This window comes from Mya arenaria, chromosome 6 (genome assembly GCF_026914265.1).
Source record: "Mya arenaria isolate MELC-2E11 chromosome 6, ASM2691426v1".
Lineage (NCBI taxonomy): Eukaryota > Metazoa > Mollusca > Bivalvia > Myida > Myidae > Mya > Mya arenaria.
Genome location: NC_069127.1, coordinates 73,333,061 through 73,360,015, shown reverse-complemented (window position 1 = coordinate 73,360,015; position 26,955 = coordinate 73,333,061). Strand labels below are relative to the sequence as shown.

Here is a 26,955-nt window from a genome sequence, read left to right as displayed (position 1 = left end):
TCAACATTGAACAGTTTTGGTAATGCTAGTAAATATTATAAAATCTAAAAAGAATCAAAGTGTTTGCTTATGTTCTTACGTCTGGCAATATTAAACGTATTTTACTTTTCCTACGAATATATGCGACACTATAGGCTTCGTGCTGTGCACCCTGAGCGACGGTCATAATACACCATTACTTGAAAAACCAATTAGTTTCGTGTTTCTTTTCTAGAGCTTCATATACAGCACTGAAAACAATGTTAGGTTGGAGTTCTGCCATTAGCCATACGACATAATGGAAAACGTTGAGTTGGTCAATTAAATAAGTTCAGTTCTTCGTATAATGCGCTAAAAACAATGTTATATTTGAGTACATGCAATATGCCATATGGCATTCACAAACGATGAGAAACTTGACTAAATAAGTCCATTACAACGCTTAAGTATTGCTGCATTACATGTAGTTATAAATCGTAACGCTTGTTCGCCACCGGAACTACTTCGGTAAACCATCCCCATCCTTGAAGTATTTAGCAGTATACAATACGCCTAGGTCTAAACACGACTGCTAAACCCAAACCATTGCACTCTATCTAACTTCAATGGCTTGTTTTACCCGTGTATCGCCCTTATTTTGAGAGTGTTGTATTGTATGATTGTTTGATACACATTCATGTTTTTTCGCTGAATATATATAACGGTTTTATCCACTCTATCTACTGGTTAGGGGCACTTTTATGCCAGTACCATAATTCGCGTACCCTTTAAAATCGTTCGTTGTTGAACAATTCTAGCATGACTGTTTTTAATACAAATGAAACTTTGCGTTCATTTCAAGCTTCAAATTGGAAAACATATTTATTTTAGAAAATTAGCTATTTATCAGCAATTAGCAATATTGAAATTGCACCATATTTATTCCAGCGGGGATTATAGACTTTTACCACTCAACAAAACAGAAAATATTCCACCCCAAAAATACTCGCTTAAACAGAGCAACGTGTAAGATATTATAGAAAATAGAAAGACATAACAAATCCTGTTGCCAATCAGGAATGTTATTTCGAGATATTTTAAATGATTACTTTTACTACAAGTGGGGGAAATATTGGTACAGGACACTACACTGTCTGTATTCAATATTATTCAGTATTTCTAAAGTTATTTAAGAAAAACTCCATTTCTGGGCGAAAATGGGTCTTGAACCAGTACACCGAAAATAATCATTTCCGAGGAGTATACGCGCATGGAACGCGGATCCTATTTGTGTTCAAGAGTTATCAGGAGTTCGAGTAAGTATCGCCCGTCTGTCCCGACGTGTCTGCATTTCAAACATCAACATGAAACTAAAAAAAGATAATCGTTCTGAACAAGTTCGTCGTTCGATGCATATAAGGTACATGTACGCGGAATTAATCTAGCTCAGTAAATGATATCACTGCTAAAAGCTGATGCTCTACTTTTTCACCTAACACACACGTGATGTACAACAAAGTTTACCTGAATTCGTTGTACTAATTAACTTCACTTTTTTCTTTTCTTTTGTTCAACTTTTTTCTGTAAAACATATACAACATCCGCCCTTACCCTGTGCTATTGTCATATGTCGATGTTAGTTCATGCTGTAGAAATATTTGCAGCCAGAAGAAACGTTATGTATGAAACTGGCCTGTTAAGATTAGCTAGATGTGTTTGGCAAGGGGGTTTTTACCGGCAAAAATACAGACAACGCGCAACAATGGGCAACGGGTGATTTGAATAGAACACATTTTGCTCCGGACATATTTACAAGGCCATGAAGGTCGCGCATCTGAGTACAACATTTGTGTAAGTTGTTTCAAACGTTTGTCCGTTTGTTCTTCACATGGACTTTTTGACGAGACACGAATAATACTCAAACGTGATCTAGATAACATACTTCACCAGACATGACCAATTATCAAACGTGACCTAAAATGGATATATTTACACCTCAACTTCCATTCCTTAAATGAACGTCATTTCGGCAATTGCGTTCATCAATCGATGAACGCAACATCTTCGGATATGTTCGGATCGCAATTCATTGCATAACAATATACATGAAAATTATTTATCTTGTTACTATTTGTATTGTGTCAGAAGGTCCCGTAATATATAAATCAACATTCTAGAAAGTGTTAGTTTTTTAAATTTTAAATGTTTAGTTGCCATAACTGTTTGAATTTTTACGTTTAAAAGTGATTTCAAGTGGTTGATCTTTTCCCGCGATATTGTTACGTCATTTGAAAAAAAATGCTTCCGGTTAGAGTCGGGTCGTTCTATAGGAATGGGTTACTGAATTATTTTTTTTATTGAAATTAAGTTTTTTTAACAATTCTTGAATGAAATAATGAACTATTGGTGTAAATATAAGTAATGAATTGCGGGCTTGGTGTCATTATCGGGGTATGAACATACCCCGATAATGACATCAAGCCCGCAAGTCATTCCTTAAATACAAACATTCTGCCAAGTTTCAACAGATATGACTATTGGTCGAACGTGATCCAGATCACAGAGACAAACATTCTGACAAAGTTTCATGACGATTTGGTTAAGGAAATATCCTGTCAAGTACGACTATTTAATTAAACATATGAGCTAGCGATCTACTATTGATCATGAGAGACACACATTCTGACCAAGTTTTATAAAGATTGAATAGACAACATGGCCGATAAAGTGTTAACAAATGTATGGAGGACAGACAGCGGACAACGAAGGTTAAAAATTACTGACAAGAAGTCCCCCGCCTGATATACATTTAATGCTATGTAAAGAAGCAGTTAAATAATTAACATATACACCAACATACAAAATACTACAAAAATATTCAATTCTCAAAAAAGTATTAGCACAAAAGTAAAATATATCACAGTAAGAAAAAAAATAACAAGAACACCTATACGTGGAGAACATTTGTTAGCCCTGATGAGGAAATTGGGAAAATTCTTACTCAAAATTAAAAAAAAAACAGAGTTGTAAAATAATTATTGTAGACAACAATTTTAAGCATAATAACAAGGGCAGTAATGTCAGGTGCGTCCATGCTTCCCGTTTGTTTCATTGTTTTGAGTGGAAAACGTCCTCGATTCGGCGAGTATTGCCACTGTTTTCTATATGTTTCAACGATAATTTTTAGAAACGACCTTGTGCACCGAATGAAGAGCAATTGCTCGTTTACGAAGACGTTTGTTTTAGATCAAAATAATGTCTGTATTAAAATATCTCGTGAAAACAATGCACGTTCTTACTAGGCTTCCCAACTCACTCAATGCATGCATTTTTTTGCTTCAAAACAACTATTTAATACCGTTCTCTTGCGTACAAACCCCACCCTATGCTTTGTTTTGGACAATAACAGTATTGCTATTGTTTTCTGAATGCAGACAGCCAATTTTGGAGTTATATCGGCTCATTTACGAAAATGCTTGCTGGTTCATTCTGTACATTTTTAGAACCTAGGTTCATCCCAAATCTGGAAGTTCTATGGCACATAATAATATTTTAAATATGGGCAATCAGAAATTTTAGCCAATTTGTTTCCTGTATGAGTTAGAAAACGCTATGTAAATGTAACTTGACATTTACTCTAGTTAAGTATTTGTTTGTTTTTCTAACTCCAGTTTTTGGGGAGAAAACATGTTTCTATTTTAGTAACAGTGATCTTGACGTTGACCCTACCCTCCCCCCTCTAAAGCAATACCAAGCTAGCTCTTTACATAAGCTACTTACACACCACCTTTCATTACTTTCGATCAATTCTAACTTAAGTTACTTGGCAAAAACCATTTTTCATTTTTTTGTAACAGTGACCGTGACCGTGACCTTGACCTTGACCCCAACCCCCTCAAAAGCAATCCACACCGTTCTCTTCACAAAGCTACCTACTCACCAACTTTCATCACTATCCATCAAACCTTACTCAAGTTATTGCCCAAACCCATTTTTCTATTGTTAGTAACATTGACCTTGACCCCCCCCCCATCAAAGCAATCCAAAGCTAGCTCCACCAACTTTCATCACTATCCATCAATCCTTACTAAAGTTATTGCCCAAACCCATTTTTCTATTGTTAGTAACATTGACCTTGACCCCCCCCCCCCCATCAAAGCAATCCAAAGCTAGCTCCACCAACTTTCATTACTAGCCATCATTTCTTACTTTAGTGATTGGGCAGAAACTATTTTTACATGTATTTTAAGTAACAGTGACCTTGATCTTGACCCCCTTCCCCCCTAAAAGCAACCCCAAGATAGCTCTTTGCATAAGCTACCTACACACCAACTTTTATTACGATTCATCAATGCTTCAGTTAAACCAATGTTTAATGCCTGCCGCCAAATGACATTTCCATTCTTATGACCTGATTTTCGTTGAAAACCTCCTTAAAAATGACATATGAAAACATTAACAAAATATTAACAAATAAAACAGTAACAAATGTGTTCATTTTTAGAAGTGAAATTTGAGTATGGCATCTTTGAAGATCCAGCTGTTACAGCATGGTTAACAATAACAGATAAATAAGGTCCTATTAAACCAAGAAATTGTGTTACCAAATACATGTATCTAAAAATAGTTATTTTTATCCTTTGAACTAAGTTAACAAATTAAATGTATATTGTTTTTTCAATGATCTCAATGAATATTTTTTATTAACATATCGTTTTTTCATGACAAGCTTAACTTAGATCTATGAAATTAATATGCCAATTAGCAAATATTGTAATGTCCTAGCAGAAGATCATTTTGGATTTGAAGGACTAGTCTCCCTTGATTATGTAAATTCACACATAGAAATATGCTTACAAACATCAATTATTTTATTTACACTAATATAGTATTCCAAACCACTTCATTACATTCAAGATGTAGTTATATTTTATTTGATACATTTTTGAAAAAGAATATTAAATAATTTAAAGTACAGATTACAAAAATAATGGCATACATTAAAATTACATACTTAGTAAAGAATTCAAATTATTCTCCAGAAACCATCCTATTAGTCTCCAGAAACCATCCTAATACTTACTTTTACCATTATATTTTCACAAAAAGCAGTCACACTCACTTTCCAGTGTCCCTGCTGTGGACCAATCTTTGTAACAGCTCATTAAAATAAAACTTGGGTTTCATATTATTACAGTAAAGATGTAGAAAAACAAAGCACCATGGTTTCTACCAATTGAGCTAACTTGTCAACGTGTTATTTTTATGCAATCTATAATACTTTAAATATGTTTTGAGATGAAAAGAAGCATCATTAACATAGGTTTTTCAATCTCTGGTCCCAAAAATTGTTCTATTAAAACATTTATCTATAGAAAATTAATCAATACCTATTACCTACAATGTATATCATATTATGCGTTCATATCACTATGCACTCTTGTATTTACTGTGTTCTATAACAATTTAGTCCAGAACACACCCATCCATCACATAACTCTATCAACTTTCAACATTGTCTAGTGTAAGTGATGCTTTACACATTGATTGCACACGCACACACACACACACACGCACACGCACACACACAAACACACACACACATCAATTTGCATTGTATGATTATATTATGCATTGCTATATAGAATTACTTTCTCATTCATCAGAGGTTTGATAATGATAAATCTAACACATACGCATAGCATCATCGCTCTGGTGTACGATCATGTGAAATTAGTGTCCACTATCTTTTTTGACAATACAATGTGTTTACACATACATTCAGCACAGCTGTTTTTTAGTGTAACACAGTGTACATTGTCAAAAAAAATTCAATGCTATGAAATCTTTAGATAGACCATCCACATATTCAAAATTGGTTCAACTCTCCAGTGTCCATCGTTGAACAATTTTATAGGTATTAACAATGACACTAGCTATGACTCTGCTGTAGTGTGTATGGTAACGTTTGTTGTGTTGGCCTCCGATACAGATACAAGGTCTGGGACGTGTGTCAACATGGGCGGTGGATGGGTCATAGGAGGGTGGGAGACACTCCGCAGCATACCAGTCCGTCGCTGAAATTACAATCCAATACGAGAGGTCATAGGTGTCTTTTGAATTTGCAAACACTGTTGTTTTCAAGGGAAATAACTCCTTCATTATTCAAACCTGAGTTATGTGTATTGCTACATGTATGTGTATTGGTTACATTGTATTGAGTAGAAAATTTGATAAGAATATCTTGAACAATTCAAGTGATTCCTAAAGGTTAAGGAGACTTATACAGCTGACAAAGACACAAAGGTCATGGAAGAACCGCAACATTTTTTTGAGAAAAAATAATACTCATGATGAATGACTATCTGTGTATACAACACTAAACTGATTTAATTTTTTAGTTTTCACATTTTGTTCTGGTTACATTTCATGCTAGATTCATGACATTAATATAACCTAACAAAAGTCATTATAAATACCAATCCAGGTTTCTAATTTCTCATCCAGTACCTTTCTGACAGGTGTTTTCTTGGCCACCTTTGCCCTCGCAACACGGAGCTGGTGTTTGATATCAATGAACACGTCTGTCTCATCAACTATTTCCTCCTGTATAAGCTCTTCCAGGACATCTTCAAGGGTTATAATACCTACAACCTGAAGGAACAGACAACAGATGTAACATTGGTCAAAATTAACACATGATCTCAAGACCTGCACTGGTAAAATGTTTGCTGGATTGCTAAACATTTCAATCTAACATACAGCTGCCTAGATTAAATTTGTGAAGCCAGGTAATGAAGAGTGAGGCTTTTTGATAAAAAAAAATTTGAACACAGTTAAAACATACAAATTAAGCTTTGCAAAGCATTTGTGCATACAAAAAATATTGTCAATTGTTTCAAGTGCTACATGCGTCCAATACTGTCCACATAAGTTAATTAAGAGCTGCTATAATGTTTGGTGCCCAATTAAGAGCTTTGTCATACCCTCTCACATACAACACTAGCAATCATATCTTAATAAGCCTAACAAAACGGATTTGAAGTACGTTCATATCAGCTCTTTAGCCGTCTTTCAAAAATAGTTAAGCCTAAGATACCTCATATATGTAAGTACTTAAGTAAGTATATATTGTGTACTAAAGTTTAGGACCTGTGACCGTATATCCAGCATAATATCATCATCTTCTTGTGAATTTCTCAGCAGAGGCATGTTTGGATCGTCGTTGATTAAACCAGAATCAGGACTGTCCATGGACATCTCGTGACCAGCAAAGCGATGCACAATGGCTAGATGACCTATTAAAGAAATAATTATTTCAGTTTCATTTATTTCATTCCACTGATTCCACTGGAAAATTTGGAACGTCAGACAATTTTTATAAAACATTATATCTCAAGCGCAGTCAAGGGTACAGCTTGCTATAGACAATTTATCTGATCTCACAAAAGTGTGCAGTATCACAACAGAAGTGGAGTATTATAAGATTTCTTACATAAATATTGAAAGATGAAGAATAAAGTTGCTTATATCAAACAGAACTAGAGCTGTCACAGGAGTGACGAATACCCCCAAATGCCGTCTGGACACAGGAATGGCAAACCATTCCTTTGAAAAGAGGCCATAACTCCAAGGTTACTGCACACTGCATCTTCTTTTATCATGCATGTATTGTTTGTCCGGAAACCGTTTTTTCTATTTTCGTAACAGTGCACAAAAACCTTTACTCCACTGGCCCCGTTTTCAATCACGAGCATTGTCTTCACAGAGGCTGCCTATACAGCAAGTTTCATCACAATATCTTATGCCCAATTAAAGTTATGAAGCAGAAACCATTTTTCTATTTTTAGTAACAGTGACCTTGACCTTGGCCACAACAGCCCCAATATCGAACTTGACCTGTATCTTCTGATGTTACACCAGTGTACCAAAAAATGTTCAAATCTGTCAAGCCTTTCATGAGTTATCGTCCGGAAACCATTTTTCTATTTTTAGTAACAGTGACCTTCACCCCACCAACCCCAATATCGAACTTGATCTGTATCTTCTGATGTTACACTTGTGTACCAAAAATTGTTCAAATCCGTTTAGCCTTTCATGAGTTATCGTCCAGAAACTGTTTTTCTTTTTTTAGTAACAGTGACCTTGACCTTGGCCCCACCAGCCCCAATATCGAACTTGACCTGTATCTTCTGATTTTACACCTGTGTACTAAATTTTTTTCAAATCTGTCAAGCCTTTCAGGAGTTATCGTCCGGAAACCGTTTTTCTATTTTTAGTAACAGTGACCTTGACCTTGGCCCCAATATCGAACTTGACCTGTATCTTCTGATGTTACACCTGTGTACCAAACATTTTTAAAATCTGTCTAGCCTTTCATGAGCTATCGTCCGGAAACCATGAAAACCTACAGACCGACCGACAGACCTACCGACCGACAAGCTCACTCCTATATACCCCCTCAAACTTCGTTTGTGGGGGTATAAAAAAATAAATCGATGAGCTACATTGTATTTTCAACATTAACTGTATTACAAGTAAGTGCTATTCCATTTAAACATATAACCCCCAGGGGGAAGGCACTTTTAAATTATGCCACCCTCATACAAAAGCAAGTTTACCCTTGTGGGGTCCATATTAGCGAAAATAGACACCCACCTATATACTATATAAATAACTGCCTTCCCCCCGGGGGTTTTATGTTTTACAGGTAGTCCTAATAAGATTTTAAACAATCCTGTGAAATATCTGAATGTCCTGATTAATGCATATTAATGGATATTAATCTGGACATTCAGATATTTCACAGGATTGTTAAAAATCTTATGAACATATACCATCTCACAGTCTAGCTAATTAGAAAACAATAGCTGCCTTACCATTTAACATTACTAGGTATTATATATAAAACCATTTCAAACAAAACTGTACCTCTTCCTTCTTGAAATTCATTGAGCAAATCAAACAATGGCTTATCATCTGTGGTTGTAATGACAGACTTGGCAGTGCCGTTCTCGACAAGGGTCCTTATGGGTGTGGCATCATCAGGGTCAAGTTTGATGAGGGTTTTAACTATCAGGAGACCCACGATGTTGTCGCGACTGCCTTCAAACACTGGAACTCTAGAATGGCTTTGGGACAGGATCTAAAATGGTTAAACTTATATTTCAAATAACTGACATATATGGAAAACACACATTATATTTGAAACTCATCAGACCCCACAAGGGCTCATCAATAATGGTGTTTTGTGCTATTATCTACCATTAAACATGGTTAAGTTATGCATACTGGTGAGACTTTGCTATTTTTGACAGGGTCAAGCTTTAATTTAGGATTCATCATCCACAGTCTTTTCAGCAACAGTTTATGAGGCAGGATTAATCTATTGTGTATGTTTCATTGTCCATAAACACTTCCTACTCGAAGGAATTCATAGGCAAGGAATAGTTTGAAACTTTAAAGCTGCATTCTTACACTTAGGCCACTCCTTTTTTATTTTTTGGTTTACAAGAATTTTTGGAGAAAATGTCCACCGGGTGGTCGAAAAAAAAAAAAAAAAAAAAAAAAGGGAAAAAAGTCACAAAACATACTCTTGAAGGGAGAAAATCAGAGAACAACATTAAAACATTGAAAATGTATATCATTAACTTGACATTTTTAAACTGCTATTAATGCATGTTTTAATGCACTCAAAGTTTCAAAGTTCTAATTAAACACAATGTTTAAATCTTACATACTGTGAATATAAAACATTAATCAAATTGACTTAAAACATGTTTACATGTATAAACTAAACTTTTTATCAAAGACACATTGAATATCACTCAGCAAGATATATTTGTTTAGCTTTAAGGGTATGCTAAAGCAAACGTGAATGCAGAACACTTTAAAACTGACCAAAATTAAATTGAAAAAAAGAGAGAAGGCGAATTTTACGCATTAAAATCCACAAAAATTGCACTGGATTAAAACAATACATTACATTTTCTAATCATTGTTTCAGTTATTTCAATATTGGAAAATGTCAATGAAGTGAAATAATTACCAATTTTGTAAATAAGGAAGTAACATTTAATAAAGTCATTTGAGCTTTAATATTGTGAAAACAATTCCTGAAAAACTAAAATCCAAACTAGACCGAGATTTGAGTTTTAATCACCTTTACCATGCGGGGTCCTAGTTGTGTGTAACCCGATTCATGCTAAGTCCGGATATGTTCACCAAATCCATTTCAAATTCAAATCTTGTAGCAAAATACCACATCAGTACATAAAAGTCACATAGCAAAATAATAAATCGTGCATGTGACTTAACTTTATGTACCAATGATAGTAACAGAGAAATCCATAATTATGTATTGAATATTTTCATCTTCTTCCATCTCCGCCATTTTGTGTATACAAGCGTTAACAGGGCATCGATCTATACTTCATTATTGTTTATCTTGTATTTTAAAGAGTATTCCTTGGTTACAACAACAAATCTCATTTATAGTGAAATATCAAGTTCATTACAAATTGAAATGAACTTATTCAAAATAGTTTCCGTGTTGTTTTATCTAAATGTTTTGCACACAACTCCTGGCATTAGTAAATGTCATTGACACATGTGTTCAACTCTTTCATTGTTTTTACTCTACTATTAACCCAAACATGAATAAACATGTAATCTAGAATAAACACAAGCTTTACATTGACTCAATGATAAGTATTTCCAAACCATTTAAAAAATGAACCGACCGAACTTGTGAAACTAGGTCACCGGTGTCAACTTAGAAATTTTACTTTCGATTTCACCACTCACACTTAGGGCACTGTTATTTGATATGTAGCCATAAAATGTTATAAATGTTTTTCTCACACATAATTTACATATATTTGTGTCTACTAATTCGATGGCAGCCGCTGACATTTTTATTTTTTATCTATAAACAACAATGTTTTCATGACCTAAATTGGCGGGGAAAAACAACAATCACGTAACAGTTTTTGTTTGTGGCGGCTGTTAAATTTGCCAATGTTTATTGCTTTTGTTATTTTCACAACTCCTGTATATTTTAATTAATTATTTCATACAAAGAATGACTGCTATCGTCAATTCCGCCATTGCCAACGGCGCTGCCATAACAGTTGACTGGCTCACATGCTATCACTATAAAATGGCGAATACGGCTACAGAACAACAAACCAGTCGAGATCTACTGCATTCGTACTCTCATCTGTTCGTTTTTCTTTCGTTTCGCACCAAAATCAATACGGTCGGGAAAATAATTTTGAAGAAAAAAGTGAAATTCATTTTTTTATTTTTTTGTACTTTTCGGAAAATTAGACCCGCCGGTTTTGTAAACCAATTTATATAAAAGTAGTGGCCTTACAGTTTGTCAGTTTTGACTTTTATTTTATATTTTTGTCTCAGAATCAGTTGATTTTGGCACATATGCCTTCAATTCAGTCATATAAGACAACACACCAAAGAACAGATCTCAATTGTTTCGAATACTGCTGAAAAAAACATTTTCCTTAAAGAATTAGTAACGTTTTTAGTCATAAAACGTCAATTATCAAAGGTAAATATGAACAACTGCGATCTGATATTTTGTCAGCAGTCTTATACCACTGGTTTCAAGACATTTACGCAAAAATTGGCTCATTCCCAGACAAAAAAATAAAAAAGTTGTCAAAACAGTCCATCCTTGACAGTGCAGCTTCAATGGATTTGACATGATCTATGATGCTCAAGAAAATACTTTTCAAAAGAAGATATTTTAAAAGTCATAATCTTCAATGCTACCTCTGTCATGGTATCATGGTCAAGTGTCTTGTCTATATCCAGCATGTACACACAGTCAATGGGCACCAGAGCATCCTTCGCCTGCTTGTTAGTCATGTCCAGCGCTCCCTGAAATATTGACAATTACATTAGTCGATAATTGTCTGTTGACCATCAACATTTTCACACATTTGGAGGAATAAAAGGATTTCAAATCACGCTTAGCGTCATTTAGCTTTGATTGGCTGAAAAGAAAATCTGACAAGCGAGAAGCACCGCCCACTCGCGCGTCGACATCGCTCATCACCCGACTTAGATAGGTCAAATTAGAATTACTGGAACATGTGACGGTGTGTCTGTTGTTTTATTTAATTTTATTATCATCAAAGGCCGCTCTGTCAATGAAAATGGCACAGCGAGGCATTTGAAAAGGCAGCAGGGCGCCATAAAAGGGCAGCGGGGCGCCCCAACACTCTATTCATGCTTAGCTGGAGCACTGATATGGCCATTTGATAGGACGCTTAATCCGATTACGAATACCCTCGATAACTAACTACTTTGTTTATCAAAACAGTACAAGTAGATTGAATCCAAGTCTATAAGTATCTGTATATCATGGGTTAAATGTGACAAGTAAATGTCTCAATTGGTTGAACAGGTATGTGAGAATTCATGACGGGGGTTGTTTGATGTCATCATCTGTCTGAAAGCTAGAGCACAGTATATGGCTCATGCAGGATCATTGTCTGATTTGTCATGGACGATCTAAGGGCATACATAAGCATCTCAACAAACAGAGCCTTGGGATAAGCTAAGGCCAGAATAAATTATGTTTATTTCCAATCTCAAAGCTCTGTCTGAATGTAATTTTTACACTAGAAAGTGCAGTCAAAAGAGGAAAAAACAAGAGCTGTCACAGTATGTGACGAATGCCCCCGAATGTGACACTGACCTACGAACAAGGTCAGTACATGAAAAGTAGATCTTGCCTTTACGTGTCAAATACATATGGCAAGTTATTTTAAATTGCCTCTGAACATAAAAAAATACCACCCATACTTGACAACCTACACTGTTATGTCCTTATATTCAGAATTCCCTTGTGAATAAACACAGTGTATCTTTCACCTTAGAGGTAGGGACATGGGTCTTGCACACGACACGTCGTCTTCGTATGTGGAACACATGTAGCAAGTGATTTTAAAATCTGTCCATACAAGGGAAAGTTACAGCCCTGACACGACAACCTATACTCTATGTCCTTATATGCAGCACTCCATTGTGAATAAACACTAAGTTTGACCTTGACCTTTGAGGTAGGGACACGGGTCTTGCACGCGACACGTCGTCTTGGTATGTGGAACACATATTGCAAGTTATTTTAAAATCTGTCCATACAAGGGAAAGTTACAGCCCGGACAGGACAACCTATACTCTATGTCCTTATATGCAGCACTCCATTGTAAATAAACACTAAGTGTGACCTTGACCTTTGAGGTAGGGACACGGGTCTTGCACGCGACACGTCGTCTTGGTTTGTGGAACACATGTGGCAAGTTATTTTAAAATCTGTCCATACAAGAGAAAGTTACAGCCCGGACATGACAACCTATACTCTATGTCCTTATGCAGCACTCCATTGTGAATAAATACTAAGTGTGACCTTGACCTTTGAGGTAGGGACACGGGTCTTGCAGGCGACACGTCGTCTTGGTATGTGGAACACATGTGGCAAGTTATTTTAAAATCTGTCCATACAAGAGAAAGTTACAGCCCGGACACGACAACCTATACTCTATGTCCTTATATGCAACACTCCATTGTGAATAAACACTAAGTGTGACCTTGACCTTTGAGGTAGGGACACGGGTCTTGCAGGCGACACGTCGTCTTGGTATGTGGTACACATGTGGCAAGTTATTTTAAAATCTGTCCATATAAGAGAAAGTAACAGCGGACATGACAACCTATATACTCTATGTCCTTATATGCAGCACTCCATTGTGAATAAACACTGTGGTATGTGGAACACATGTGGCAAGTTATTTTGAAATCTGTCTGTACAAGGGAAAGTTACAGAGCCGGCCGGCCGGCCGGCCGGACGGACAGTGCGATTTTAATATGCCCACCTTCGGGGGCATAAAAATAGCCGCCAGAAAAATTTGATTGGTGGGAATAAACATATATAAAGGGTCACGTTCAAAATATAAGGGTTGGTTGGGAAACCATAACAAGAGGGCCAAATGGCCCTGAATCGCTCACCTGTCATATATTGCACATTGGTTTGATAAAAAATCTGGATGGTTCAAAGTAGTTAAGGTTTTTTAGAAGTCTGGGTCATTTTTTACCCCAATGCCAAAGTTTGGACAATAAAGGTAGAGGTCCACTTAATGATGTATTATGCCAAATAGCTCTAGTCCTTGTGAATTCGGAGAGAATTTTTTTTAATGCTTCTATTATATACAAATATCGAAAACATAAGCCTATGAACACGGGGCGTGGCCAATTTTGACCCCAGGGCTAAAGTTTGAACAATCTTAATAGTGGTCCAATAAACGATGCTTCATACCAAATATCTAAGGCCTTCGCCTTTTGGTTTCGGAGAAGAAGATTTTTTAAGTTTTCATCATATACATATATAAGGAAACCCATGACCGCCCCGGTGGGGCAATATTTTGACCCCAGGGCCAAAGATTGAACAATATTGGTACAAGTCAACTAGATGATATATCATGCCAAATATCTAAGCTCTTGTCACTACTTGATTTTACGTGTGTATCTATATATGTATATTTGTTATTAATTGTTGTATGTGGCCCATATTGAAAATTGGTATGTGTACTAAATATGTTATCCAGTTTAAATTAAGACGTTACTTGTCTTTGTGAGTTCGGAGAAGATTTTTTAAGTTTTCACTATAACACATATAGAGAAAACCCATCCGCCCCGGGGTGTGGCCAATTTTGACCCCAGGGCCATAATTTGAACAAATTTTGTAGAGGTCCACTAGACGATGAATCATGCCAAATATCTAAGCTCTAAGCCACGTAAGTTCAGAGGAGATGATTTTTGAAGTTTTCACTATAAACATATAGAGAAAACCCATGACCCCCCAAGGGGGCGGGGCCAATTTTGACCCCAAGGCCATACTTTGAACAATCTTTGTAGAGGTCCACTAGACGATGAATCATGCCAAATATCTAAGCTCTAGTCCAAGTAAGTTCAAAGGAGAAGATTTTTGAAGTTTTAACTATAAACATATAGAGAATACACTAACCCCCCGGGGCGGGGCCAATTTTGACCCCAAGGCCATAATTTGAACAATCTTTGTAGAGGTCCACTAGACGATGAATCATGCCAAATATCTAAGCTCTAAGCAACGTAAGTTCAGAGGTGATTTTTGATTTATTTTACTATAAACATATAGAGAAAACCCATGACCCCCCGGGGGCGGGGCCAATTTTGACCCCAGGGCCATAATTTGAACAATCTTTGTAGAGGTCCACTAGACGATGAATCATGCCAAATATCTAAGCTCTAGTCCAAGTAAGTTAAGAGGATAAGATTTTTGAAGTTTTAACTATAAAAATATCAAGTATACCCATGACCCCCGGGGCGGGGCCAATTTTGACCCCAAGGCCATAATTTGAACAATCTTTGTAGAGGTCCACTAGACAATGAATCATGCCAAATATCTAAGCTCTAGTCCAAGTAAGTTCAAAGGAGAAGATTTTTGAAGTTTTCACTATAAACATTTAGAGAAAACCCATGACCCCCCGGGGCGGGGCCAATTTTGACCCCAAGGCCATAATTTGAACAATCTTTGTAAAGGTCCACTAGACGATGAATCATGCCATATATCTAAGCTCTAGTCCAAGTAAGTTTAGAGGAGAAGATTTTTGAAGTTTTAACTATAAACATATAGAGAATACCCATGAACCCTCAGGGTGGGGCCAATTTTGACCCCAGGGCCATAATTTGACAATCTTTGTAGAGGTCCACTAGACGATGAATCATGCCAAATATCTAAGCTCTAGGCCAAGTAAGTTCAGAGGAAAAGATTTTTGAAATTTTCACTATAAACATATAGAGAAAACCCATGACCCCCCGGGGCGGGGCCAAATTTGACCCCAAGGCCATAATTTGAACAATCTTTATAAAGGTCCACTAGACGATGAATCATGCCAAATATCTAAGCTCTAGTCCAAGTAAGTTCAGAGGAAAAGATTTTTGAAATTTTCACTATAAACATATAGAGAAAACCCATGACCCCCCGGGGCGGGGCCAATTTTGACCCAAGGGCCATAATTTGAACAATCTTGGTAGAGGACCATTTGGTGATCCTACCTACTATATATCAACGGCCTAAGCCTTGTGGTTTGGGAGAAGAAGATTTTTAAAGTTTTTCCTTTTGGTTGCCATGGCAACCAGAGTTCTGCATGGAATTGAATTCTTTGAACAACTTTGATAGAAGACCACCCAAGGAACATCCCTATGAAGTTTTATTAATATTAGCCCAGCGGTTAAGGAGGAGATGTCTTTTAAGTAAATTGTTGACGGACGACGCACTACGCACGACAGACGCCGGACAAAAGGCGATCACAAAAGCTCACCTTGTCACAAAGTGACAGGTGAGCTAAAAAACAAACATTATTTTGATAGGCCTATCGCTAGATGTATTGTTATTTTAACATGTGTACCAATGTTCACAAACATGTTTTTATCTTAAACAACTACCAAATTTAGGCCAACATTGGTTTTTAACAATGACATAAAATTTTGATCTGATCATTGGCACCGAGTAATTAATAGGACCATAAGTCAACTTTTTTTGCAAAATATAACAACAGACAAGCTTAATAAAGCCTATTATTTGAAACTATTGACATAAGAATGCTATTTTTGAAGAAGAAAAAATGAATGTCTTAGATGTCACGTTCATTACAGTCAATGTCCAATCAACTCTCTAGACTTGAACTTCAAGTAATGAGCTGGAGTCTCCGCAATTATCTTCCTTCCAAGAAATGTTTTCACTAATTTAGACATAAAAGCACTGACCTATACAGATCCTAGAAGTTTGTAAGGCAGTGCAGAAATGGCACATTAAACAACAACTAAATTCATAACATTGTCATCAAATGAAATGCAAAAGAAATCTCACTTTTAATTATGAATGCATTCAACCTAGAACTGTGATATCTACATTATTGTCAAATTTAAAACATGAACTAGACTGATTTTAAACAAGACATTTTTCATTTAACAGATCTCCAGCTTAATACCAAACTAGAACTCTGCGAGTCGGATGTGTCACCTGACGAATTATTTACTGGCGACATTATAGCTGTTAGATTGGCGTTTTATTCATTTATAGACAAAGATGTTGCCATTTTAATTTCAAGTGTAGGTGGCATTTGAACTGAAGGTAACAACCTTAAGCCGGACAAAAATTAACAACGAAAATTAACAAAGGGCAATAACTCTAAAAATATAGAAGCAAGAGTTACAGTTCTTGTGCACTGCACTTGCCCTCAATGGGATCTATCTACATATGAAATTTCAAGTTGATACCACTAATAGATTACGAGATATACCCTGGACAAATGAAAACCTGGACCCTGGACACTACCGCCACCGCCGCCAACGACAAAAGTAACCGCTATATGTTGCCTAGTCAGGCGACACAAAAAGTATATTGATAGCAAAACTTCAAAATCTTCAAAAACTTAGCAAAAGGTCAAGATACTATAGTTATCTTTAAGATCTAACCACAAGAATGACTTCTTTTACTATGACTATTTTTCTGACCAGCTTAATGGGCTACCTTGATAATAAGGACCTCATCCCTGGTCAGTGTTTCGTGAGCATGCTCTCTCGCCTCTCCATGTAGATCCACTAACACCTGAAATATACATTACCAAAATAATAATATTTCAATATAATTTACAATGCTTCATTTTGACATATAAGAATGTTAATTGGATTTTAATAGTTTTCACAACTATCATGTTTATATGTCATGGTGCTGATGTACAGAAGTAAATAATAAATGAAACAACGGCAGCTTTATTCACAAGCACAATAGTCTCAAACTTTACCAAGATCCTATCTTAAAGGGACTGGCTCGTTAATAACGTGTATAATGGTGAGATGTTCATATGTCAGAAAATAATGTGTCCGGTACAGATGTTCATATGTCGGAAAGAAATGTGTCATGTTCATATGTCAGAAAGTAATGTTTCATGGTACAGATGTTCGTATGTCGGAAAGTAATGTTTCATGGTACAGATGTTCATATGTCAGAAAGTAATGTTTCATGGTACAGATGTTCATATGTCGGAAAGTAATGTTTCATGGTACAGATGTTCATATGTCGGAGAGTAATGTTTCATGGTACAGATGTTCATATGTCGGAAAGTAATGTTTCATGGTAAAGATGTTCATATGTCGGAAAGTAATGTTTCATGGTACAGATGTTCATATGTCAGAAAGTAATGTTTCATGGTACAGATGTTCATATGTCAGAAAGTAATGTTTCATGGTACAGATGTTCATATGTCAGAGAGTAATGTTTCATGGTACAGATGTTCATATGTCAGAGAGTAATGTTTCATGGTACAGATGTTCATATGTCGGAAAGCAATGTTTCATGGTACAGATGCTCATATGTTGGAAAGTAATGTTTCATGGTACAGATGCTCATATGTTGGAAAGTAATGTTTCATGGTACAGATGCTCATATGACAGAAAGTAATGTTTCATGGTACAGATGTTCATATGTCGGAAAGTAATGTTTCATGGTACAGATGTTCATATGTCGGAAAGTAATGTTTCATGGTACAGATGTTCATATGTCGGAAAGTAATGTTTCATGGTACAGATGTTCATATGTCAGAAAGTAATGTTTCATGGTACAGATGTTCATATGTCAGAAAGTAATGTTTCATGGTACAAATGTTCATATGTCGGAAAGCAATGTTTCATGGTACAGATGTTCATATGTCGGAAAGTAATATTTTATGGTACAGATGTTCATATGTCGGAAAGTAATGTTTCATGGTACAGATGTTCATAAGTCAGAAAATAATGTGTCCGGTACAGATGTTCATATGTCTGAAAGTAATGTGTCATGTTCATATGTCGGAAGTAATGTTCATGGTACAATTGTTTATATGTCGAAAAGTAATGTTTCATGGTACAGATGTTTATATGTCGAAAAGTAATGTTTCATGGTACAGATGTTCATATGTCAGAAAGTAATGTGTCATGTTCATATGTCAGAAAGTAATGTTTCACGGTACAGATGTTTATATGTCGAAAAGTAATGTTTCATGGTACAGATGTTCATGTATCAGAAAGTAATGTTTCATGGTACAAATGTTCATATGTCTGAAAGTAATGTGTCATGTTCATATGTCGGAAAGTAATGTTTCATGGTACAGATGTTCATGTTCATATGTCGGAAAGTAATGTTTCATGGTACAGATGTTCATATCTCGGAAAGTAATGTTTCATGGTACAGATGTTCATATGCCGGAAAGTAATGTTTCATGGTACAGATGTTCATATGCCGGAAAGTAATGTTTCATGGTACAGATGTTCATATGCCGGAAAGTAATGTTTCATGGTACAGATGTTCATATGTCGGAAAGTAATGTTTGATGATACAAATGTTCATATGTCGGAAAGTAATGTTACATGGTACAGATGTTCATAATTATGTCGGAAAGTAATGTTTTATGGTACAAATGTTCATATGTCGGAAAGTAATGTGACATGGTACAAATGTTAATATGTCGGAAAGTACTGTTTCATGGTACAGATGTTCAGACACATTACTTTCAGACGTATGAACAACTGTTCCATGAAACATTACTTTCCGACATATGAACAAATATGTAACAGTTTTAGATTTACCCTCACTTCTACAGTCATTGTTTTCTGTTTAAAATCATTTCATAATGCATTAACTACATGTACCCGTAGATTCTAAAAGCACATTATCATTACTTGATTTTTTAATCAAAGAATACCCATAACTGCAAAAGAAATTTTCAGGAGAAATGTACCTGTTAAACGAAAATAGAAGTTGTTCAATGCCACAATACCAACCAAATGTTAACTTATTGTTGTTTCATGTCAAGAGCATTTCTATTGCTGTCCTTGAAAGGATGTGACACCATAAACCAGATATAAAATGACATTAGTCTTAGTTGTTTTCTTAAATGGCAACATGCAATATCTTCTTCTGTCCATTTCCTGTCACACAATGAAATGACTGAGAAAATCCATGTACTTGTGTATACCATTTAACCTGGAAAAAATTACCATGACAAGAGCTAAGTAATCTTCCCCTCAATGAAAGGAACAATAGCTATCACATTGTCTCAAAATGGACGCAAGTACAGGTTGTAATTACAAGGTCTCATTTCCATTTCTTCATACATGCCATATTTCTAGAGACCATCCAAGGGGATTTGTTCAGAAAGGCTGAAAATTCAGGGGGATATTGATAGTATTCAGGGGGATTTTTTTTTTTGAGGACTAAGTTGGTGAAATATCAAAATAATTTAAGACGCAAGTATGAAAAAATGAATTTACATATATTTATTGCTATGAAAAACTTTACCTTTTTGAACATCTTATAAACCATCATATTCTTATGAGACACTGTGAATTTTCATAAATTATTCATGAAGAATGCTTTGCTCTGGAGCAATCTGGCAAATTTCCAAAGTGCTACATGAATTGAGTATTTTTTAACATATATGAATGTTTTTTTTTAGATCTGTGTAAATGGCAGACAAACATGAATCTAAATAATTCAAAACAGAAAGGAATATATTCTCTTAATTGAGCAATATTTGACAGATATAAACTTGTTTTCCTAGAATTGTGTTACTGACAGACAAAAATAATCTAAATAATACAGTGCAGTAAAGTATACATCAACTATATTGAATAATGGCGGCATAAATAATTTAAAAGAGAAAGTTTCATAAGTTGATTTTAGCCAGAAATCACCTAGCGGACAGCCTCATGAATAAAAGATAGACTTAACCACCGATCCATTTCCTTGCCTTTGACACTAATGGAATCTAGTTCAGTAAATTGATGTTTTATTGTATCATTTGTTTGACACTTTGAAGACAAGCGTTACGTTGAATTAATTCTTATACAAACAAAAAATGAACTAATTCATTAATCATCAAAATAATGCCATAACAATTTTTTTTATTTGTCTACAATTCTGCAACACCATAAAAAAGAACCTATTTATAACGTAAATACGAACGTGACAAATGACAAATGCTATTTATCATTTTCCTGACACTTTATGAAACGCTAACAAAATATTCTATGATTATTTTGGAACAAATGTAAAATGTTTTTTTGGAGATGAAAACTATATATTTTATTTTTGATGAATAGATATTTATTAACAGTTTACCAGCACACGCCATAAATAAATGTTCATTTCATAAGTAATTATTTCAAAAGTAATTCAATTTCAATTTTGGTGTATTGTTAATATTTCAGTACATAAATAAAGAAACGTTATAACACACAGATTAGTGCATAAAAAATTAAAAGATTGTTTTTTAAAGTCTTAATACAACAATTTCATTGGAAGAAACAAAACCAAAGAAGTCCATACAGAAAAAAGTTTTCAAATTGCTGATTTGTGTATATATTCCAGAAATGGCACTAAGTCATTGATGCGATTGAATTATGACAGCATTTCCGGAGTGGAAATTCCAAGAAAATGTTGAGCAAAATCTAAGTGCAGTTTCTTTGGTTTAAACTATTAGCAGTGCATTTAAACATGGACATAATCAAAGGGGACATAATTATGATTAAGGAATATTACATTTTTAACGCTTTTCTGACAACCTTATCACATCTTGTTTGGTGTATAACATGCATCCATTTTGAGCGCTATGCTGTCTTCTTTACACACCTAAGATTTTGATATTGCAGTCTTAGAGTAAGGCAAGTTTATCATTACAACTGATCAGGCTTATATAGTTGTTATTACCTTCAGTTGTGCCCTTCTGAAGAAGGTTGAATGATCTTTCCCCAGTAAACAGTCCAGAAGCTTGGAGAGTGGCCATGCCACCACAAAGAACAGACCCATCAGTAGATATACCAACCTACATGATACAAGAATCATGATATAAAATCAGGTATATGATAACAAGAAACATTAGCTCAATGAGCTTTTTACCAGCATGAACCTAAAAACATGGTTGTCCGGTTAACTCAGTGGTTAACACACTCGCTTTTCACCTAGGCGACCCGGATTTGATTCTAGGCCTGGGCACATGTGAGTTTGGTTTGTGGTCACGAAGCCGGACAAGTGGGTCTCCTTCAGGTTCTCCGGTTTCACCCACAACACCAGACCATATTCTCGCATAAAATGGTGCAAACAAGAGTGGTTAAAATAACATTTTAATTACTTACAATTGTCGTAAAATATATATATTTAGTTAAACTAAAACAAGGTAAAAGTTAATATCAATGGTTTGAGAACCTTACATTAATATTAAGCCTGAAAGGTTCAGGTTAGGTGTGATGTTTCAGTCATCCATAAAGTTCATTATTTATTCCGAGGAATGGACATTTTTGCGGAGAAAAATCCTCCACCAATTTTTGCCTAGGAGGACAAACTCACTCCATGTGATTACCTACTTTTCTTGTCATTTTTGAAAGGTTATTTATCATATGAGCAGCATCGAAGAATTTTGGGCCTTTGGACATAAATTTGCTTTTATTATTTGAATAAAATGACATTCTAGGAAGTAATACTTATAAGACTTGCATAAGGTATGTGAGCTTTTAGCTCCCTTTGTCATCAAGCTTTAAAAAATTATTGTACAATGACTACTTACCAAACCTGTATGTTACCCACTTCTGTATATCTAACTGTCTAGATTTAGACCACTAACAGTGCCAGTGTTGCCCCTATAGCCAGATATTTATGTTACCCACTTCTGTATATCTAACTGTCTAGATCATAGAAGACTTACGGTGCCAGTCTTGCCCCTATTGCCAGACCAAACCTTGTGCAAATAGCTTGTGGAATCACTCTGAAAAGTAACAAGCGTTCATTCAATTAGTCATTGACTTTGACCTAACCAAGCAAGAAAGTGACTTCACTTGAACTACATTTATATATTGATGTTTAACAGGAAATTTTTTTATTCCCAAGCTCAAAATTGAAAACATCAATTACTGTTAACTCACAGAAAATTTAGTTTGTAAACATTGAACTTTGAAAATGATTTCCTGTCCAGTTATAAAAACCTGACAGAATGTTTCAGCACAGCCATAATTCACCAAGAATGTCTATCGTGTGTTTAAGAAATATCTTAATTAAATCTCTTATCAAGCTTTCCAGCACTTGCTCATAGAAAGAAGGTATTTACGTCAAAAGTAGAAAAACAAAAAGAAAATCCTCTACATCCAAGTACATCTTATTACGATTTTCTATTTAAATATTGGGTTTTCAGTGTCTTAGACCCTTTACACTACACTGTGATGAAACAAAAGGCTCAACAACAGTTTACAGCCATCAAGCATCTCATGTAGCCAATGTTTCAAATGACTAAAACATGCCATTTTTGCCTCATGAATACTGTAATTGGTGAAAAAATTGACAAATCCGCGTTTTTCAATAAAAAGTAGGAATAATATGGAGAATTTGACAGGTAGTAGGAAAAAGGCAGCATTTTAAGAAGAAGAACAAAGTTTGAAAGTCAGGAATGCTGAAAAGCCTGTTATTTCACCAAACCTCTTTAGGATGTTAAAAGAACAGCAATTGTTTTCACTTTGCATTTTTTTTACACATTAAGTTTAACTTGAATATGCTTACTCTCCAAAAATAAGTACTGCAGTAACAGAAACTACTATAGCTGTAACTGGGTCTGATATCCGATCAAGGAATATTGGCATGGCCTCAACAGAAGCAGCGTTGCCTAGCAACAGCGTCACCAGCAACAGATGGTGCCTCTTGATGATGGGAAGGATTTTCCGAGCATGATTCTTCTCTGCAGGAGTCCCTCCATCTTTCAGGACTTTCAATGTCATCATGTCTAAGGACAGTAATCCCATTGTGAGGCCGGACATCAAACCTAAAAATAAATATTGTTATGGAATTAACAGTTGACAACACTTTCCAGCACAGGATAGCAATCTTGTGTGTCAAAAAGTCAAAATCTCACATCTTTCAGTTTAAAGATTTTTACATAACTATGATCTTTTCATAAAAGCCATAATCAAATTACCAAAAAAAAACAATATGAAAAAAAGAGTTCACTAAGGATGAGACATATCTGATAGTAATATCATATCATGCATCGCTTTTGAACACACAAAAAATTCTGTTCAATGAGAAATTTTACTGTAAAGAAATTACAGATTATACTTATCAATTCTCTATAATTCTATTTTAATCAGATGAGGGTGAACATTTCGGACCAGACCTTCTTAAGAGTTATCTAAGAAATGGTCTGTCAAATTAACAAATCAGTTCTATGAAATTACCTGCTGCTAGAACAAGGCCAACGTAGATAGCAAGGTAGATCCAGAACCATGTGTCTTCATACGACAGTTTCTCCTCGGCCTTGAAGCTTGTGCCGTTGCATACCACCTCATCAGGACTCACCAGTGTACAGTTCATAAACTCCATTGCCTAAAACTGAATGAAGATGTATACAATATTTATTTATTGTTTGTGCCAATGTTTTCACCAATGGGATGGCCTGACAAAAACTGATGTAATTAACATCTCTCATGCACTTCACACAAGTGCAATGACATTCAGGGTAACACTTTCGAATTTTAGCAGAAAGTTTAGGTCCTTTTAAGTTTGCTTCACTGAAGAAATAATTTGTCAAACAGTCGGTGCCTGATTTATTTGTTAAGTAAAACAACAAAACTATTACGTAATTTTACATAATCAGGAAGGTTACTGGAATAGTTATAAAAACACCATGCCCATGTAATCAAAACAACAATCTGCTTTATAATGTGGGAATCTTGGAATTATAAATATAAATAACAACATGTGTCTTTCTTCATTCCACATACATCATTCGTTTCATCCCCCTAGCTCAACCTTATCCAGACACTGCCAACCTTATCCAGACCTACTGTCTAATTGCAATTTGGATGAAAAATATTATTTGGTTTTCCACCCAAAAATCACTACTGCAGTTCCAAAATCTATTTTTGTATACTCTTAAGCAGGAATGAACAATGCTATACTGGTTTTCTTTTTTTGCTGTCAGACACGAAATTTTGACTACATTCTACTAGAATTCCTCTTAGCATATTCCTGACTTTAAATAAAAATTATTGTATCTTATTGTATCTTATATGGCTTTTTTAGATAATTACCACACATATCCTTCATTATGCACCAGTCAATTGTAACCATGACACCCCCCCCCCAAGGTCCGGGGAATAGTGGGGACTTTGATTTTCGGTCAAGCCAAGCACGGGCAAGATCTCCCCCCTGCGGGAATGAACTGCTGGTAAAATCACCGCCAAATGCCCGGCACTTTGGGGTTACCTGGAAGGTAAAAACATGGCCCATTTCCTGGCTATCCCCGGTATACCCCCGGACCTGGGCGGGCCTTGGTTACAATTGACAGGTGCATTACAAACGCAAAAGTTTTTATGAAATGGTTATGTGGAGGCAGAAATCGTCAACAATACGCAATACATAGACTGAGCAAGACAACACTATGTTATATGATTTGTAACTGAATCATTTAAGATGCACACCTACTCCCAAATAAGATTTACCACAATTAATAATATATTGCTTAATATTCCAGAAAGGGTGGATAAATGCCGGAAAACAATGGTTCTTATAAAGTACCCAGTTAAATTTGAAAGAAATTAGCATAAAACTCGGTATTTCTACCTTATGAGACTGTAGTAGACCACAGTTAATCTTTTAGCATTCATCAATCATTTAATATGTTTGCACTTTCTGCTGTTAAAACGGTTACAATCTTATCACTCAAATATCAGTCATTAATATTTTGCATCAATGCATTATTTATAAAGTAGTTACATGTTTATCAGTCGAAATTGATGATTGTTATACATATATATGTATTGATCTTGATTAATTCATTTAGATTTTAAAAGGGTCTTTCATATTTCCGTTACGTTATGTATCTCCCGAAAATATATTACAATTCAATATTCGTATTAAAGACTTAAAAAGGAGAGTATCGATATGTTAAAGTAATGAAAATTGTCATTTAAGGCATACCTGTGTGTGCTGAATTGAATATCAAGTCGATGACCAAAACAAAAAAATATTTGAAAATATCTAAAATTAAAAAAGTTCCTTTAAAACGTAATGTGGGGCGTTACTATTTCCCGGTCCCGGTCTCATCCGGTCCCGGTCTCATCCGGTCTCTGTTTTCAAAATTTTATTGTAGCTATCGGGCGTGATCGAGAAGGTGTGAATGACAGCGGGGGTAATAGGATTACAAAAGATTACAGTTAATTAAAACATTAGATATTTAATGATAATTATTTCACCATTTATTTCATATTTTATATCAATAAAACAAAAAATAAATTAAGGCAAAGATAAAAACATAATATATGCACATGTTCTAAAATTAATGTACTGAATAACAAACACATTGTGTTTTTTTTCCTTATTAAATTCAGTTATAAGTAAACTTTTGATAATAGTAATATAAATAGAAATGCAAGAATACATGTAAATCAAATGTGTAAGTTAACTCAGTACTTCATAAATTCTAACATTTTTGTTTTGTTTAACTATTGATTTTGTTACAAGAGATGCAGTGCCACGTCCAGTTCCTGCATGTTTTATTTTCGCAAATCACTATCGACGAATTCTAGCATTTCACATAAACAGAATGGTTAATTTTTTTAAAGTCTAAGGGATCGCGCCTTTTCATTTTCTTTATAAAACGTTTTTTTTTATGTTTTCTAGACTGACTAGATGTTCCCTCATTTCATTGACAACGAGTTTGGCATAAGTATTTACACAGTCATTCTTAAAACAAAATTCTACAGCATTCGCAATTGCAAAGACACAACAGGCATGTCCATTTGACGGTTGTTGTAAACAGGCGAGTAGGAAGGAAATTGACATTGGGGCCGCGGAAGGGGTGTGCTGGGGAGGGGTGTCCCCTCCCGTCGAGATTTTATTTCAGTTTTAAGCAT

At 35.3% G+C, this 26,955-nt stretch overlaps 1 protein-coding gene across 1 annotated transcript; it reads right to left on the bottom strand.

Annotated features, from left to right (window-relative positions):
* Positions 1 to 2,752: 2,752 nt before the first annotated feature.
* LOC128239234 (uncharacterized) lies at positions 2,753 to 26,156 on the bottom strand. Its single transcript, XM_052955783.1, has 11 exons — positions 26,021 to 26,156; positions 24,277 to 24,430; positions 23,606 to 23,864; positions 22,761 to 22,820; positions 21,770 to 21,884; positions 17,555 to 17,632; positions 11,752 to 11,859; positions 8,890 to 9,103; positions 7,111 to 7,256; positions 6,469 to 6,612; positions 2,753 to 6,035 (listed from the first exon to the last, which is right to left on the bottom strand). Exons 2-11 carry the CDS (start codon positions 24,419 to 24,421, stop codon positions 5,895 to 5,897), a joined length of 1,410 nt encoding a protein of 469 aa, XP_052811743.1. The 5' UTR covers positions 24,422 to 24,430; positions 26,021 to 26,156; the 3' UTR covers positions 2,753 to 5,894.
* Positions 26,157 to 26,955: the final 799 nt, after the last annotated feature.

What these genes read in the sequence shown, in the direction of transcription:
- LOC128239234 (XM_052955783.1), bottom strand. Translation starts at nt 24,421, where the DNA reads ATGGAGTTTATGAACTGTACACTGGTGAGTCCTGATGAGGTGGTATGC. An exon ending in GCAGTACTTATTTTTGGAGA is followed by an intron (nt 22,821 to 23,605) that starts GTAAGCATATTC and finishes GTTACTTTTCAG; the next exon opens with AGTGATTCCACAAGCTATTT. An exon ending in ATAGGGGCAAGACTGGCACC is followed by an intron (nt 21,885 to 22,760) that starts GTAAGTCTTCTA and finishes TGTATCATGTAG; the next exon opens with GTTGGTATATCTACTGATGG.